The 15,277-nt window shown below is 39.1% G+C and overlaps 1 protein-coding gene across 1 annotated transcript; it reads right to left on the bottom strand.

Annotated features, from left to right (window-relative positions):
• Positions 1–321: 321 nt before the first annotated feature.
• prdx4 (peroxiredoxin 4) lies at positions 322–9,570 on the bottom strand. The gene is made up of 7 exons (NM_001006811.1): positions 9,257–9,570; positions 7,956–8,073; positions 6,189–6,305; positions 5,695–5,817; positions 4,658–4,788; positions 1,990–2,024; positions 322–450 (listed from the first exon to the last, which is right to left on the bottom strand). The coding sequence occupies exons 1-7, from the start codon at positions 9,495–9,497 to the stop codon at positions 400–402; spliced, it is 816 nt and encodes a 271-aa protein (NP_001006812.1). The 5' UTR covers positions 9,498–9,570; the 3' UTR covers positions 322–399.
• Between the last annotated feature and the right edge of the window lie 5,707 nt (positions 9,571–15,277).

Here is a 15,277-nt window from a genome sequence, read left to right as displayed (position 1 = left end):
GGAACTGAATTAGAAAGTTATCTTTCCTCATCAAATTAAATCGGACCCATTATTTCTTACTGCACTTTCCGTTTACTCAACTTAAATTCCTCCCAGAATTAAATGCAACAAGTTCTTTTACCTCACGGAGAAGAACCTGCAAACAGAACCAACTGAAATTAATATAAATCAGACCCGAAGGACTTTGTGATGGTTTTGCAAGTTATTATCATTTGAGCCAGAGTGAGAAATCCATTTATGCCCAGAGTAGTGTTTGGTTTTCTCTAAGTTCAACTTGTTCTGTTCATATTGATCATACAGAGAGAAACAATCACAAAGCAATAACAAAATTCACAGAATTTTATTAGTTGCAAGCGGTGTAAACAAATACCGATGGATTTATATTAAAAAACAGAAATGTCAGTGTTGTTTATGAAAATATTTCAGTTTTCCCGCTGGGTCAGGAATTATCTAAAAGAAAAAAAAAAAAAAAGTGAAAGAACTTAATGACATGGTTGTCTAACATTCTTCAACTAAAACAAATCAACTGTTTAGCATTTTTAGGATCATCTTTAATAAAGAGTAGACTGTCCCCTCTTTCCCCCCTAAGGTCCTCTACAATTACAACAGAAAATTGGGGAAATATAAAGCTTTAAATTTGACCATAGAAGGTGCTAATAAAAGTAATAGCACAGTGTTTTGGTCACCACCAACCAAGAAAGTATAAGTCAGCCCAAACCTGGCCCCCACAACTACTATTTTAAAGACAGGGCCTGCAAAATCAAATGCAATATTACAAATCAAGTACAGGTATAGGGCCCATGATCCAGAATGCTCGGGGCCAAGGGTATTCCGGATAAGGGGTCTTTCCGTAAGTTGGATCTCAATACCTTAAGTCTACTAAAAAAAAATCAATAAAACATTAATTAAACCCAATAGGATTGTTTTGCATCCAATAGGGATTATTTATATCTTAGTTGGGATCAATTACAAGATACTGTTTTATTTCTACATAGAAAAAGGTAATCAGTTTTAAAATTCTGAATTATTTGATTAAAATGGAGTCTATGGGAGACGGGCTTTCAGTAATTCGGAGCTTTCTAGATAACAGGTTTCCAGATAAGGGGTCTGATACCTGTATTGGCTTGCTTTCCCTACCAACTTACTTACCTAATATTGAAACTATCTAAAATGATGTCACATAAGTTTTCCATTATGATCTATAGATAACTAGCATTCAGACTGCATTAGGATTTATGTTTACAGTACATTCCATTTAATTCTCTAGTCAGTCTCACACAAAGCCATACATAAACTGAGTGCGGCGATCAACCTCTTGAGCGCAACATTCTTGGATTTTGTTTTGTAATGTGTTGTACTCAAACAAAATTAATTTTAGGGGATGAGTTTTTCTGGATAAAACCTCTGGGGAATGGACAACTGCAGGAGATGGTTCCCATATTTGGAATTCCCCTTAATGTTTCACTATGTAGTAGATTTAAATACAATAAACAGAAAGTGAGAAACAGTGTGTTCTTAAAGGAACAGTAACACAAAAAAATGAAAGTGTATAAAAGTAACTAAAATATAATGTGCTGCTGCCCTGCACTGGTAAAAGTTGTGTGTTTACTTCAGAAAGTCTACTATAATTTATATAAATAAGCTGCTATGTAGCCATGGAGGCAGCCATTCAAAGGAGAAAAGGCACAGGCACATAGCAAATAACAGATAAAACACTATTGTATTCTACAGAACTTATCTGTTATCTGCTATGTAACCTGTGCCTTTTCTCCTTTTTTCCAGCTTGAATGGCTGCCCCCGTGGCTACACAGCAGCTTATTATATAAATTATAGTAGTGTTACTGTAGCAAACACACCAGTTTTACCAGTGCAGGGCAACAGTACATTATATTTTTATTACTTTAAAGCTCTTTCATTTTTTGGTGTTACTGTTCCTTTAAGTGCTAAGGGTATTTCTGAAATATTTAATGTAAGAGAAAATATACTCACAGTTTCACTCCCAGGTTTCCAACCAGCGGGGCAAACTAAAATATAAAGGGAAAGAAAAACAGAATTGACATTAGATTTTTTGCCCCTAAATGATTATACTCCGATTCTGTAAAGCAGGAGCAAAACTTTGCACCAGAATGAAAACAGCTGAGGGACAGCAGTCAGCTTCTTTATATGTAGGGCTAGAGCAGTGCTGTTCACATTACTACATGTAGTGCTCGTGCCCCTGGATAAAATGAAAAATTACAATGTCATACATTGAAGTCTATGGAGACTTCAAACAGGCTGGGGGCCATAAAAATCCTTTGAAGGGCCAAATCCAGCCTGCGAGCCTCCAGACAGTCCTGGGGTAGAGTTTTTGACAAGAAATCTAAAAGCAGTATCACAGTATAATCAGTATGACCTTTATAAATCTGTCTATGAACACAGTCATGACTTCACAATTTATAATTTGCAGAATTTATTCTAAACCAGATCAAATGCTGCTCCCTTACAAGTCAGGCAGCAAAGTGAGAATGTATGTGATACAATTTCAGAGGATAGAAATATACAGAAAAAGAATGCACTCCACATTTCTTAATTTAATCTGCCACCATGTGGTATGTGAATAGATTTCATATTCATGTACATAGCCAGTAGCAGAAGTGCTACTCTTAATAGTTCAATCCACACATCATTCAGCTATAAAGGCGTTGACATCTCTCTGGGTCAAGGGACAAACAAACCTCCATATTATGAAAAAATATTTAATAAGAGAATAGACTTGACTTTTTTTTTTTCATATTCAAACTTTTGACTTCTGACCCTCCTTTTTTGGTTTACATCTCAGTAAGTTTAGGTGTGTGGTTGGCAGTATAATTGGTTATAGGAACATAATGCCTGTTCAGTCATGGACGATTGCCACCCTCCCCCCCTTAAAGAAGGGATAATATAAAACTACAAAGTATTGGTAAAAAAATTTTCAGAAAATTACATTTTATATGTGCCCCTAATTCTATAAAAGCACTAACAGTAAGTGCCCAGTTAAATTAATGCTCCAAATGCAAATAAGAACCTTTGAACAGGCACTGCTTTTAGTAAAGATTTACATTAAATATTATGAAATTGTCAAATATGCCAGTTTACTGCATGAGTTTTAGGGCAGTAGCACATGGGGAGATTAGTTAGTAAATAAATCTTCGCTACCGCGGGCGACAAGAATGTACATTGCCGGTGGGACGTCATTTGTGTTGCTTTCCTGCCCCAAGTTTCCTTGAGAGGCAACTTCGGGAAACCATATCGACATGTATGCCTCCCACGACTATTTACATTCTTGCCGGTGGGATGGCATATGGGGGAGATTAGTCGCCCGCGGTAGTGAAGATTTATCGCAGGCGACTAATATCCCCGTGTCACTGCCCTTAAGAAGATAGTGCTGGAATTGATTGATTTATTCTGAATTTATCAATCTAAAAAAAATTGTATATATTACTATACACTGTATAATACATATTAGTATATACTAGTAAAAAAAATGAAAAAGCATCGCAAGATTGAGCCAATAGAAGCATTATGTATAATGTAGATGTATAAAAAATAAAGTGGGTGATTTTTTTCTGTAGTGAGCTCTAATCTCACCATTTTTCTATCCCTTAAAGACTGACTGCACCATTAGTAACAGTTAGTAACAGTCTGCCTGTTGTAGGTGCTACTGTGGTGCATACTGTATGTGACATTCTGTTCAAACATTATGAATTACCAATATTGTGAAAAGTTGATGAAAACGTATATTTAGTTCACACATGTCAGACTAAAACATTTAAAGGAAAAGGAAATGCATTTTATTGCAGATTAGCCACAATAATGCAAGCTAGAATGCTATATGTATTCTGCAAAATGCTTTACCTGTTTACCTAAGTAAACAGCCATTGAAGCTCCCTCTGTTTAAGATAGTAGCTGCAATTTTAGCTTGGTCTTTGTAACTGCAGCTCTGGCTGCTGGTAGCTCAGATTAAATCAGAAAGGAGAGGGGGAGAGCAGAGATGGGAGAGAGCAGGGTGTAGCAAACTGAGCAGACTTGTGCCGTGCTGTGCCCTGAAGGATTTTCAGGAAGTATGACACAGAAGATCATGTATACAGAATAAAAGCAAAGAAAGGTGGCGTTTCTTTTCACTGAGGATTCAGAGCAGCAGTTCTGTAAGTGTTCATGGCTGTATTTACATAGACCTTTTTGATAAAGCTTACTTAGTGTTTACCTTTCCTTCTCCTTTAAAGAAGCAAAAGTGTTGTGAAGATGCTTTAAAGAGAGAGACAAGCTTACACAGGAAGAAGTTTTCGATGAATAAAAATGTTTGATCAGAAGTCATCTCAGGGTTAGCTCGCCAGTAAAAAAAAAACACCAAGCCTTTTGCTTTTAGATGGTTGCATGATTTCTTGGTGAGTTCTAATATCCTTATCAATTACAGTAGGGGGTACATTATCCACTATATAACATATTTTAGGTATAAGCCTAGACTAAGTTCTCAAATATTATACAATGTCAGACCCCCTAATGTTTTGTTTTGTTTTAAACGCAGGTGGCCAACCACCCATAGATCTGATGAGCAATTGGGCCACAGATAGCCTAATTACACAATTTATACATTGACTGACCAATTAGATTAGTTTAGAGACTGGCTTACAACACTCACCTTCTCCATGTGTGTCTGTATACTGGAATGCCTGAACTAGACGTAGTGTCTCATCTACAGATCTCCCAACAGGAAGATCATTCATTGTAATCTGACGAAGGACTCCTTTGTCATCAATAATGAAAAGTCCTCTACAGATATCAGAATAATAATTAGTAATTTGTTCACTCAAAAAAAACAAAAAAAAAACCTTTAGAGGCAAATGCATTTTAGTGTCACATTGTTAGATCTGAAAAAAAGAAAAACAATCTGATGTATTTTGTAATCTATATAACTGAACATAGCAAATTAAGTTTATACAATAAGGAAGAGAAGGGGGGGGATAGTAGTGTTATGGACTGGTTATACCCCGTTATCTTTTGCATGTAATCATATGGAAAATCTCAGGGGAAACATAATAAGACGAGACCAGAAATATGGGAAGAAACGAGAGCATTCCCAGTCTCACTGGCTCAAGTAAGGGGAAACACCAGAAGCTTGATATCAGCATATACTTGGAGTCAATGGATTGGTCTAGTGGAAATAACTTATCTGGCACAGAACCACTATTGCCTGAGGTCCTTTCTGGGAAAGAATAAAATGGCTGTCATATTATGACAGTGGTTGTCATAACATCTCTGATGGTGAATGAAAATCACCGGGGGAATAGTGGAAAAAGAGGGCTTGGTAGAACTATGACTAGTACTCTTTGCATGAAAGAAGATGCAAGGAGAAATACTTTCCCTGCCCAAACAAACATGCCAACCTTTCCTCAGCCTTTCTATGGCCCCTGTAGAAGCAATATAAAAAAAACTCTTCCTCAGTCTGACAACATGCAATCCCTGGCACCTTCCATTAAAGGAACTGGCCTTTACCAAGCAAACCACAGAACTTAGAAAAAGGACATTAAGAAACCAAATGCTGAAGGCTTATTTAACTCTGAGGAGGAAATCCTATCCCACAACATACCTAAATGAAGTTAATCAATAATTCAGTAAATAAACACAATAGGTCTGTGCATGTGTACATATGCAAAGAAATATTCATAGATTACAAACCTTAGTGTATGCCCTTGGTCTTCTAAATATACACCATAATCCTTTGAAATCTGATGTGTCAAATCAGAGAGCAGAGGAATTTTCATGGGCCCAAGACCACCTTGTTTGCGTGGCGTGTTTATCCTATTAAAACAAAGATGTATTTAGACTATACTGCATGGTAGACAGACAAATACATTGTTAGAAACCACCAATTTTTTTTTAAATGTGGCTACAGTAAAAATCTTTCAGATGAAAACAGTGACAACAGCAATTTGTATGTAACAAAATTGACCATCTTTATCTATTTTCTTTATTATTTTTCTCTAGCATTTCTCCAGCACTGCCCAGATTCAAATCTTAAAATCTAATAATATCAGTATTCTGTAAAAATGCCATTCTATTAGAAAGCCCTCATTTGGCTTTCCTTTGAAAACCCTCTAGGGATAAATGCAAAGCAACCACTGCAGCATAAAGAGTGTCAGTAACTGTTTACACAAATAAATGGTACAAACCATGCTAAGTGTGTGAACTGAGAATCCACAGAGCAGGCTACAACTTCGGTGTTGATGGATCTAAATTCTTCTATTCTGTCTCCAAATGCGATGATTTCAGTGGGGCACACAAATGTACTGGAAAAGATAAGAATTATATATAGTAATTGCGATGGATCAGCACTCTTATAATAATAAAAAAAAAAATTATTACAACATGGTGAAAAAAAAGCAATGTTTCGGTCCCACCTGGGGACCTTTCTCAAAGGTATTATATATATATATAGATCTGTAGGGCTAGGAACTTAGATGTTGGGTAGTATATATTTATATATATATGTGCCTAGATTGTAATGATGGGAGGGTGCCAGGCATTTATATATTTGGTGTAACTACACATAATTTTGCCCCTTGAAGAGAATGTTCAGTACCAGCACTAGCAGAGGTGTGTGTAGTGTCCCTCCCTTGCTTGTTGCTATCATCTTGCTTGTGCACCCCTCGGGGAGTGGGTGGGCATGGGTTACCAATTAACGGATGCCTTGCCTTGGGTGCACACAGAGCTTGGGTCAGCACTTTCCCTCCCCTGCAAGGCCTGTATGGAGAAATCTGTATCCTTCTCTGTACAGCAGAGCTATGGCCTTCCAGTTACAGCCAGAAGTTGGAGGAAAGGATGTGAGAGTGAGATGTATGCATATTATATGTGAAATATAATACAGCAGTGTCCCTGTCACCCAATTGCCCTGTTATAAAAGTTACTACACAAAAAAAGAGGGAATTTATGTATTTATGCCTAAATCTTTGAAAATAATAAACATGCAGGGGGACATGGGTATTTTTCAAAGGGATAGTATACATTTATTGGTTAAAATTGTTTTGTTTTAATAAAGTTGATACAAATCTAACTGCTGGAATTCCCAATTTAACATTTGATCAGTCAACTCCAGGATAACATTTCTGCTGTCCATAAGCACCAATATACAAAATTGTTTTTTAGTTATATGGGGAAATGTAAGTTATCCTATAGAAGCTGGCAGTGCAGTGAAGCTTTATATTCTATTATATATATGTATCAGATCCTCACAGTAAATGATTAACAGTTTTGAAGCACAGCTGTAATTATTCACACACTGCACAACAGAATGCACGTAGGGCTTGATTTTATTCAACACAGTATATTATATATTTATTTCAAAGAACTAAAACTCAAAATTTTTATATAAGATTGCACAGACAAAAATGACAGGATTTGACCATGGTGTTTGTGTGATTACAGAAGGATACAGGAAAAAAATCAAAGGTTACTCCCAGACAGTTGCTGGGTCAGCAGGGTTAATGCATGCTATCAGTAGAAACAGAAATGGGGACATATAGCCAGGGGCAGACAGAAAGCTGATCCATTCAGTTTTGGATTAGTTCAGACTGAGATGGTGCTCTGTGGAACGGTTAGGATTTTGGCAGACTGGGTTGGGGTTTGGGCAGAATGGGAGCTAGCCTTTCAGGTGTGAGGAACGGTTTTCTGTGGTTGGTTGTTTGCAGTGGTTGGGTGTTGGCTGAAAGTACACTGCAGGTAAACAGTGTATAGGTGAAAGAGAAGGAAGGTATACAGAGGGTGAAGTGGGGTTTCTGGTAGGGCCAGTTACCCCAGTCCATCACTGGCAGGCCCCACTACTTCATACAGCAACCACGATAGGTCAAGAAAGATTAGAAGTGACCACTGGATTTAGCAATGCTGAGTAAATATGCAAAATACAAACAAAAATAAAAGGAGCAGATGAACATTATACTCACAAATCAAGAGGATAAAAAAAGAACACCAGATATTTCCCTTTATAATCTGTAAGTTTCAACTCTTTGAACTCTCCATTTATCACTGCTGTTCCTTCCCAGTATGGCGCAGGCTTGGAAACTACAGAAACGCAGAGACAAAACAGCAATTAGATATACTCATTTTTATTAGGGAGGAACTATAATGAAAATAAACATTTAATGCAAGAAACTTGCAAGTGCAAACATTTAAAAATTCTGCAAGTTTCTGAAATATTGAGAGACTCTTTACTACCCTCCACCCCACCCCATGCAGTCTGTCTGTACTTCCACATGCAGTCTTTTTCTTTATTGGCAGCTTATATAGATCATTGGCCTATGCTGCCTTTGGCTATCACTTGCCCATGCTAAATAAATCTGGAGCTTTCCCACTTCTAACTTGCACTGATTCAGTGTCGGACTGGCCCACCAGGATACCAGGAAAACTCCCGGTGGGCCCAGGTGTCAGTGGGCCCTCCTGCTCCTGAACATATGAGCTGCCTCATGGCCATTTTCTATTTCTGAATGGGAACAAAGAGGAGAAATAGATGGAAGAATAGATGCTAGCATGTAAATAAAAGAGACTAGGAGAATAAAGAGGAAAGGAGGAAAAATAGTTTGGAGAGTGGGCATTTGGTCTAAGGTTTTTCTGGTGGGCCCCTGAGGTCCCAGTCCGACACTGCACTGATTGCATTTGAGCAAACCGGCACTAAGTCTGCATTGTAGCGCAACAGAGGTGAAATAAGGAAATGGAGGGAGTCAAGATTAACTTGATTATTCCTGCATTGGGGGGGGAAGAAATGAAATGATTTCTGCAGTACACTGCCAGTCAGCTGTGTGTGTACTCTGGAGTTAGCTCAGCAACAGCTGGAGGGCTGCAAGTAAGGTAATCATTGGCAAATATAAGGGTTCCCACCCAGGGGGGCCCTCTGATAGTAGGACTGGACATTTGCCCATGCTTGTTCCTAGCAATTCTATAATAAGGCAGATGCACAAGCAGTGTGACAGGATCCAGCTGCATGCAGCCACAGCGACCAATAGGATTTGACTTACGTGTCCTTAGCCAATGGTATGTGCTACACAAAGCGCAGAGACTTTTGGCAGAGATGCAAAAGAAAAGCAGTGCCCCCCCTCACTGGGCAATACCCAGCAATACCCCGGTGTAATGCCAGCTTGCCAACCCACAGCATTGCCTACAACAAAGTCACTCGCTATCCCTTGGCCTGTGTCTCTGCGAGAGAATCGCTGGAAGGGCGGGAAGCAGCTTTGGGAGAACAATGACCCACTTTTTGCTTTGCTGAGGTGCAGAGAATGATCGGACACCGGCACACGGGTCGCCTCTCCGGGGTACACCTGTCCCCCTGCGTAGAAGTGACACTCTCCATCCGGGGCAGCGCGGCCAGGCCGGCCTTGAGGCTGCTCCTTCTCCTCCTGGGGCTCACAGGTGACAGCGGCGGCTGACAGCAAGAGAAGACACAGGCCGAGCACAGGGCTTCCCCTCAGGTAATGCCGGAGCAGCACAGCCATGATTGCACATACACAAGCTGAAGCGGCAAGCAGCACTCACAGATCCGGGAAGACAGACGTGCATGGAAATCCAGGAGGAGCAAGCATAAGGGCCGGCCCACAAGGCGTGGCTTAAACGTTAACTCTTTATAGTGCTGTCACTTATCTGTTATCAAAAGCAAAGTCATTAAACATTCAGAAAAAAAACAACTCTTTCAGTCCGTTTACACGAAATTGAACCAAATTTTCAATTTCTTTTACAATCTGCGTAAGACACCAGAATTTCTATTTTCGCCTGAGACGGGAGAGCAAAGAATCATGGGAGGTAGCCTTCTCTCGCGATATCATTTCCCCTCCTGCAGTGTTTGGTATGAGCGGGACAAGAGAGATTGCTGGAGAGGGAGAGATTACTTGGCAGTGTTTATAGGGGGGCGAAGTAGTAGGGAATAAATGGATCTGATAAAGCTGCCGCTTTCTGCAAAGAAGAGTCGTGTTACAGAGCTTCCATGCCCCTCATTCATGCAAAATAAATAAAATAGCTGATGTTATTCTATAATAAGTAGTATATATAAAGAGTTCCATTGATTAACGTAATTCAGTTTATAGGGGGTCAGTAGAGTTCCCTAAGTTAAACCCCCTCCCACCTACCTGCCCCTGCTCTGTGCTGTCATTGTTTGATATGGAACTGTGTAAGTTTAGGGGCCCAGTGATCTCACTGTGGGGCCCAGTAACCAGTCCTGTTCAGTAACTACTGAAAAGTTCATGTAGGAGGTACATTCATATAATGAAGTAGATAGATATCAATATAAAGTGCTAATTGGGGGGCAGTGGAATTTAACTTGTATTTTTAATTCATTGGTCAGCGGTGTTTAGTAGCTGTGAAAAAAAAGCTGCTACTAGTAGCTCCGTGTGTCTTCAGCCTTAAAGATTATAATCTCAATGATTAAAACTCCAGCCAATGCCAGCATGTGAATTACACACAAGCACATGATTAAAATAAAAGGAGGAATTAAAATAGAAAAAAAAGTGATCAGGAGGTGAGGGAGGATACAGAAAACAGTAAAAATAAAGTATAATTACATTTACAATAATAGCAGAAAACTGAGCAGAATGGCGAGGAGAGAAATGGCTGAGGGCACGAGAAAGAAGAGCAGAGTGAAAGAAAGTGAGTAATCCACAGAAAGAGAAGAGAGTAAAGGAAAATACAGGAAAGGAAAATAAAAATGGAAAAATATGAGCAATGTAAAGAAAGTAGGGTGGGGAAATACATAAAAACAAATGTAAAGAAAAACGGTATAGTGAAGCAGGTGGAAGAGATGAAAAATAAAGGTGAAACTAGAGAAAAGCAGAGTGCATGGAAAAACAAGAGAAGGGGCATAGGGTGTTTTCTGTGCATATGTACATGCTTGTGGGTCTGTGCTGGGTGGTGCTGCACATTGGTGGAACTGTACCCCTATAATCATTGCAGTCACCGTGTGTTTCTCCCCACTACTTGCTAGAGAGGAGCAGCTATATCTCCAGATAGGCGTGGGGAATTCACGGGCTACCAGTTCCATTTGCTTCTCATTGTATATAATGCTTTTGGGGTGCCAGTTCTTAGTGCCTCTCATTTTATAACTTGTGTTTGGGGGTTCCACTGTATTATGCATGCCTATCGCCATTCACTACATATTTGAGTGTAGAATCCACTGTTCATATTGTAGAAGGAGTTGAGCTTGGGGGGGGGGGGGCTGCAGAAAAGGAAGTTATTTAAACAGAGGCCCCTGAAGGTTTTTTACTGGTGTTCCAGGACAATTCAATTTACGCCACTGTAGGATCTCACTGGTGTTTTTGCCTTGCCATTTAAATGTACAGCACTATGAAAAGATCATATTTAGGCACCCCAGAAAGGAGAATTTCCTCCCTATTTTAGAAGTGGGGAATTATTTACACTGCATCATTATGCTGCTAAGATAAGATTTTGGCTTGTTTTGCTGATCCAGTTATATAGTATGTTAGCTGGGCATGCTAACCATCCTAGCATTGCCATTGCATGTTTTATTTAAGGGGGGTGGGAATAAAATTGTTGTCTAGCTATAAATTTATCATAGTAGTCAATTTGGGCTTTACTGTTGAGCACTTCCTTTCTAGCACAATAATTGACCATTTAAAGAATTTTCTTAACTCTTTTTTGCTGTTATACTTTTTCAGAGAGCACACAACAAGCCTTTGACAGCATTCCTCGATATTTTTTTATTTAAATTTGAAATTTGTATTTATTTTTTTAGGACAGAAAAGGAAAATCAACAGGTCAGCTTTACAAAAAAACAGCTTTTCCTTCTTAAAAACAGTGTGGACTTTAAGGATGGTAAATCAGTAGCTTTATACATTTTCCTTTTGTAATCATGGTTGTTACATTTCTATCATGCTGCAGTTGATTGCATAGTGAAAACTGGTATATTAGGTGGGATAGAGGTAGAGAAATAGAATGGGTGGGAGAGGTAGAGAGAGGGAGGGGAATGGAAAGAGTTAGGAATTACCGGCTCTCAATCGGTTCCTATGCAGTGCTTTCGGTCTGCTGGCTTTTTGGTGTTAGTTGCCAAAGATCGGCTACGTCTTCCTTCACCTCGGCAGATTCAGTGCTTCCAGGTGCAGGCACAAGTAGAATATGGGCAAATTGTCAGCCTACACTTATACACAGGCTGACAATCCATCTCGTGGGACCTTACCTTATGGCCACCTTCAGTTTTGTTAGACATTTAACACAGTGCAGATAAAAAGTAAACAACAAAGTTACACTAATGTAGTCATGTAGCGATCATGTCTGCTAAAGGAGTTTACACCAAAGAGAATATCTACAGATATACAAAGCAGGTAGAGAGGAGAAAGTGGTTAAGTGGGTCATATGTGAAAAATATATTGGCTTTCAGGATTGACGTCTAGCCAAGAGGCCCAGATCTTTTCAAAATTCTCTGTGCAGTGTAAGTTAATTTAACTAGTGGAAGGGCTTTATTGACCAATGTTACCAAATCTGGTACTTTAGGGAAATGAACAGGCATCCATCTAATTATCAAAATAATATCGGTATTATTATTAACTTCTTACACAAGTAGGCTATCTATGAAAATTGGAAAGAATTCCCATTGTGGAATGCAGATGGGGTCTCTGAAGATCTCCATTATGCTTAGTTGCATAGAGAAGAAATGATAGTAATATATGTTCTTTTAATACCTTGTGAGCTGTATCTGTATTTCTTGTAGGTAGAGGTTTACGGACTCATTTATAATAAAGCTTAATGAGTACCACTTAAACAGTATCTATTGTCATTGGGGCTGCTGTCTGAGTCTAGTTTCAAACGGCCACTTAATAGGTCAATCGCGTAATATCGTGGAAGAATGGAGAATTTCACTGTGTGGTGTGATTTTAAATAATTAAAACGTTTTGTTCTGCAGCTTTTAGGCTTGTAATTTGTAATTTTATCTGCTTGCTGAGGCTTAAAGTAGAAAATATTTGGCACCCCCCCAGTGATTATAATAGATACCCTGGACCCAAATAACATGCAAGCTCTTATGCTAATCTATCTGTACATAATGGGTAAACACAGACCCTCATAAAAACAACTAAAATTGCAGAACTTGCTGGAGAATGTTAAGAATAGGTAAAGGTATAAACTAAACTTTAGTTTAGTTTACCTACTACCTTTATTCAATGTGTTTTATAATAATAATTGGTAATGCCTGGGGAACATCACAAGATACACTGATACTTTTTACCATGGAGTGTGGGACACAACAAGATAGAAATCAGCACTCAGGGGTTGATTATATTGCTTTGAGTAGAATAGCAGCTGTTATGGGTGCACAGAGTGTAGTTTGTGGTATATGCAATCCCCAAACTCTTTTACCCAAAGGCACATATCTGTCCATAGATGATCCTGTGCTCAGTGCTGGGAGAGATAGGCGCCCCCTATCAGATACAGAATCACAGAGAGAAGCAAATTTGGTCAGGGATACTAATGGTGTTGTATTTGTTGCATGATTAAGGGGTATGTGTTGGGCAGCAGCGATTCTGGTGCTGTTGCCACCCGAGGCAGCAGCCGTGATGCCACCCCCTCTCTCCTGCTCTGTGCTTACAACTTTAGCGTTGGAGCAGGTACTGACACCCCAGGTACATTATATGCAGTGGGATGCAGTAGGTAGTAGCACCCCAGGTACATTATATGCAGTAGGTACTGGCACCACAGGTACATTACATGCAATGAGATACAGTAGGTACTGGCACCCCAGGTACATTACATGCAGTGAGATGCTAGTGTCTCCAATCCTCATCCAAATGTAACTGTAACCCATTTTTGGGAATTGTTTATATGTATACGTTAACTGTTCTGTCTTTTGTACCTCTCTATTCTGTAAAGCGCTACATAGAAGTGTCAGGAGAGGAAATTAAAGAGTATTAGCAAACTGTTCATCCGTGCTTGGCTGACAAGATGGACAAGTTTTATAGCACAAACTGGAGTACTGTAGAACTAAGTCTGTAAAACAGAAAAAACAGGGCGACCAAATCACTTGAAAATTTAGGCACATGTCTAAAAAATTCAGCTAGCAGGGCTGAACTGATTATTTTATTTATACTGCAGTTTCTTTTAAATGCAATCAGTGCTACCCTGCAATGTAAAATTTATTAGACACGTCTTTGAATCTTTTTAGTAATCTGGTTACTCTAAAAAGCAAAATATTTTTTTTCAACTATATGTATGTATAGCAAAGTATTGAACACAATAAAGAAAATCTGATGTCTACAAAACATGTTGACCTAATGAGGGGAGGGCCCATATCCTACTGAATGATTAAGGGCATAGACACATGGGGGTGATTAGTCATAGTGACTTTTAAAAAAGTTGGTTGCGGTGACCAATCCCACCATAGGTTACCATAGAAATCATTGTGACTAATCAAGCACAGTTTGCACTTGATGGATTAGTTGCCCCAACTTTTAAATTTTTTTTTAACTAATCGCCACACGTCTTTGCCCTAACACTAACATTACAAAATGGCATTTTCTCTACCAGCGATAACATATGTATTTAGCATGCATTGACAGGAAGCACATCCACCTGTCAGTGCACATGGGGTATATTTATTAACTTTGGAGACAAATATCACTGGTGATGTTGTCTATAGCAATCAATCAGATCTATTACTTTCTAACTTGTAGTTGACTGATCAAATCTAATTGGTTGCTGTGGGCAACATCACCTGTAATCTGTCTACACTGTTAATAAATACACGCAATTTGGCACAAAAACAATAAAAGAGGGCATTTTGTTGGCAAAATCTGCCCTGTATGTACCCTGGGAGGCAGATGCTTTGGTTCTACTGTACTTTTCAGTTGGTGCATCATGTTCTGTTGTACTTTTGCTATTACATCTGTATGTTAAAATAAAATATTGACATCAAGGAACTGGTGGTTTACATGACTGGTGTAAACATGAATATAAAATAGTAATGGCTGAAAATAGGGCTGAAAACTCAGTCAAAAGGGGATAGTAGCAGTGCAAAAGCCTAAGAACATAAAGGCAATTTTGAACTACCTCTGCTCTGTTCTGCACATAGTTCTCCATGATCCAGCCCCCACACAGCTTTCCAGGAACCGTCCACCCCCTTATGCCCTTTTGGTTTGTGTGTTCCCTGCAGATTTTAGTATCCCCCAGTCCTTACTTTGGTACTGCTATCTCCTCGTCACCTTCCATTCCTACCTTCCTTCACAATATCACACTGCAGGGAGGGAAGGGGGCCTCCAACTTATAACTACAGTAAGCACAG

The sequence above is a fragment of the Xenopus tropicalis genome, chromosome 2 (genome assembly GCF_000004195.4).
Source record: "Xenopus tropicalis strain Nigerian chromosome 2, UCB_Xtro_10.0, whole genome shotgun sequence".
Classification (NCBI taxonomy): Eukaryota; Metazoa; Chordata; class Amphibia; order Anura; family Pipidae; genus Xenopus; species Xenopus tropicalis.
The sequence above is the reverse complement of the archived record's forward strand: the minus strand, read 5'-3'. Positions and strand labels throughout refer to the sequence as shown.

Bases quoted from the DNA above. Each gene is read 5' to 3' on its own strand.
- prdx4 (NM_001006811.1), bottom strand. From the start codon at position 9,497: ATGGCTGTGCTGCTCCGGCATTACCTGAGGGGAAGCCCTGTGCTCGGC. The intron at 4,789-5,694 runs GTTTGTAATCTA...TGATATCTGTAG, and splicing joins GACCAAGGGCATACACTAAG to AGGACTTTTCATTATTGATG. The intron at 2,025-4,657 runs GTGAGTGTTGTA...TTTATATTTTAG, and splicing joins TACAGACACACATGGAGAAG to TTTGCCCCGCTGGTTGGAAA.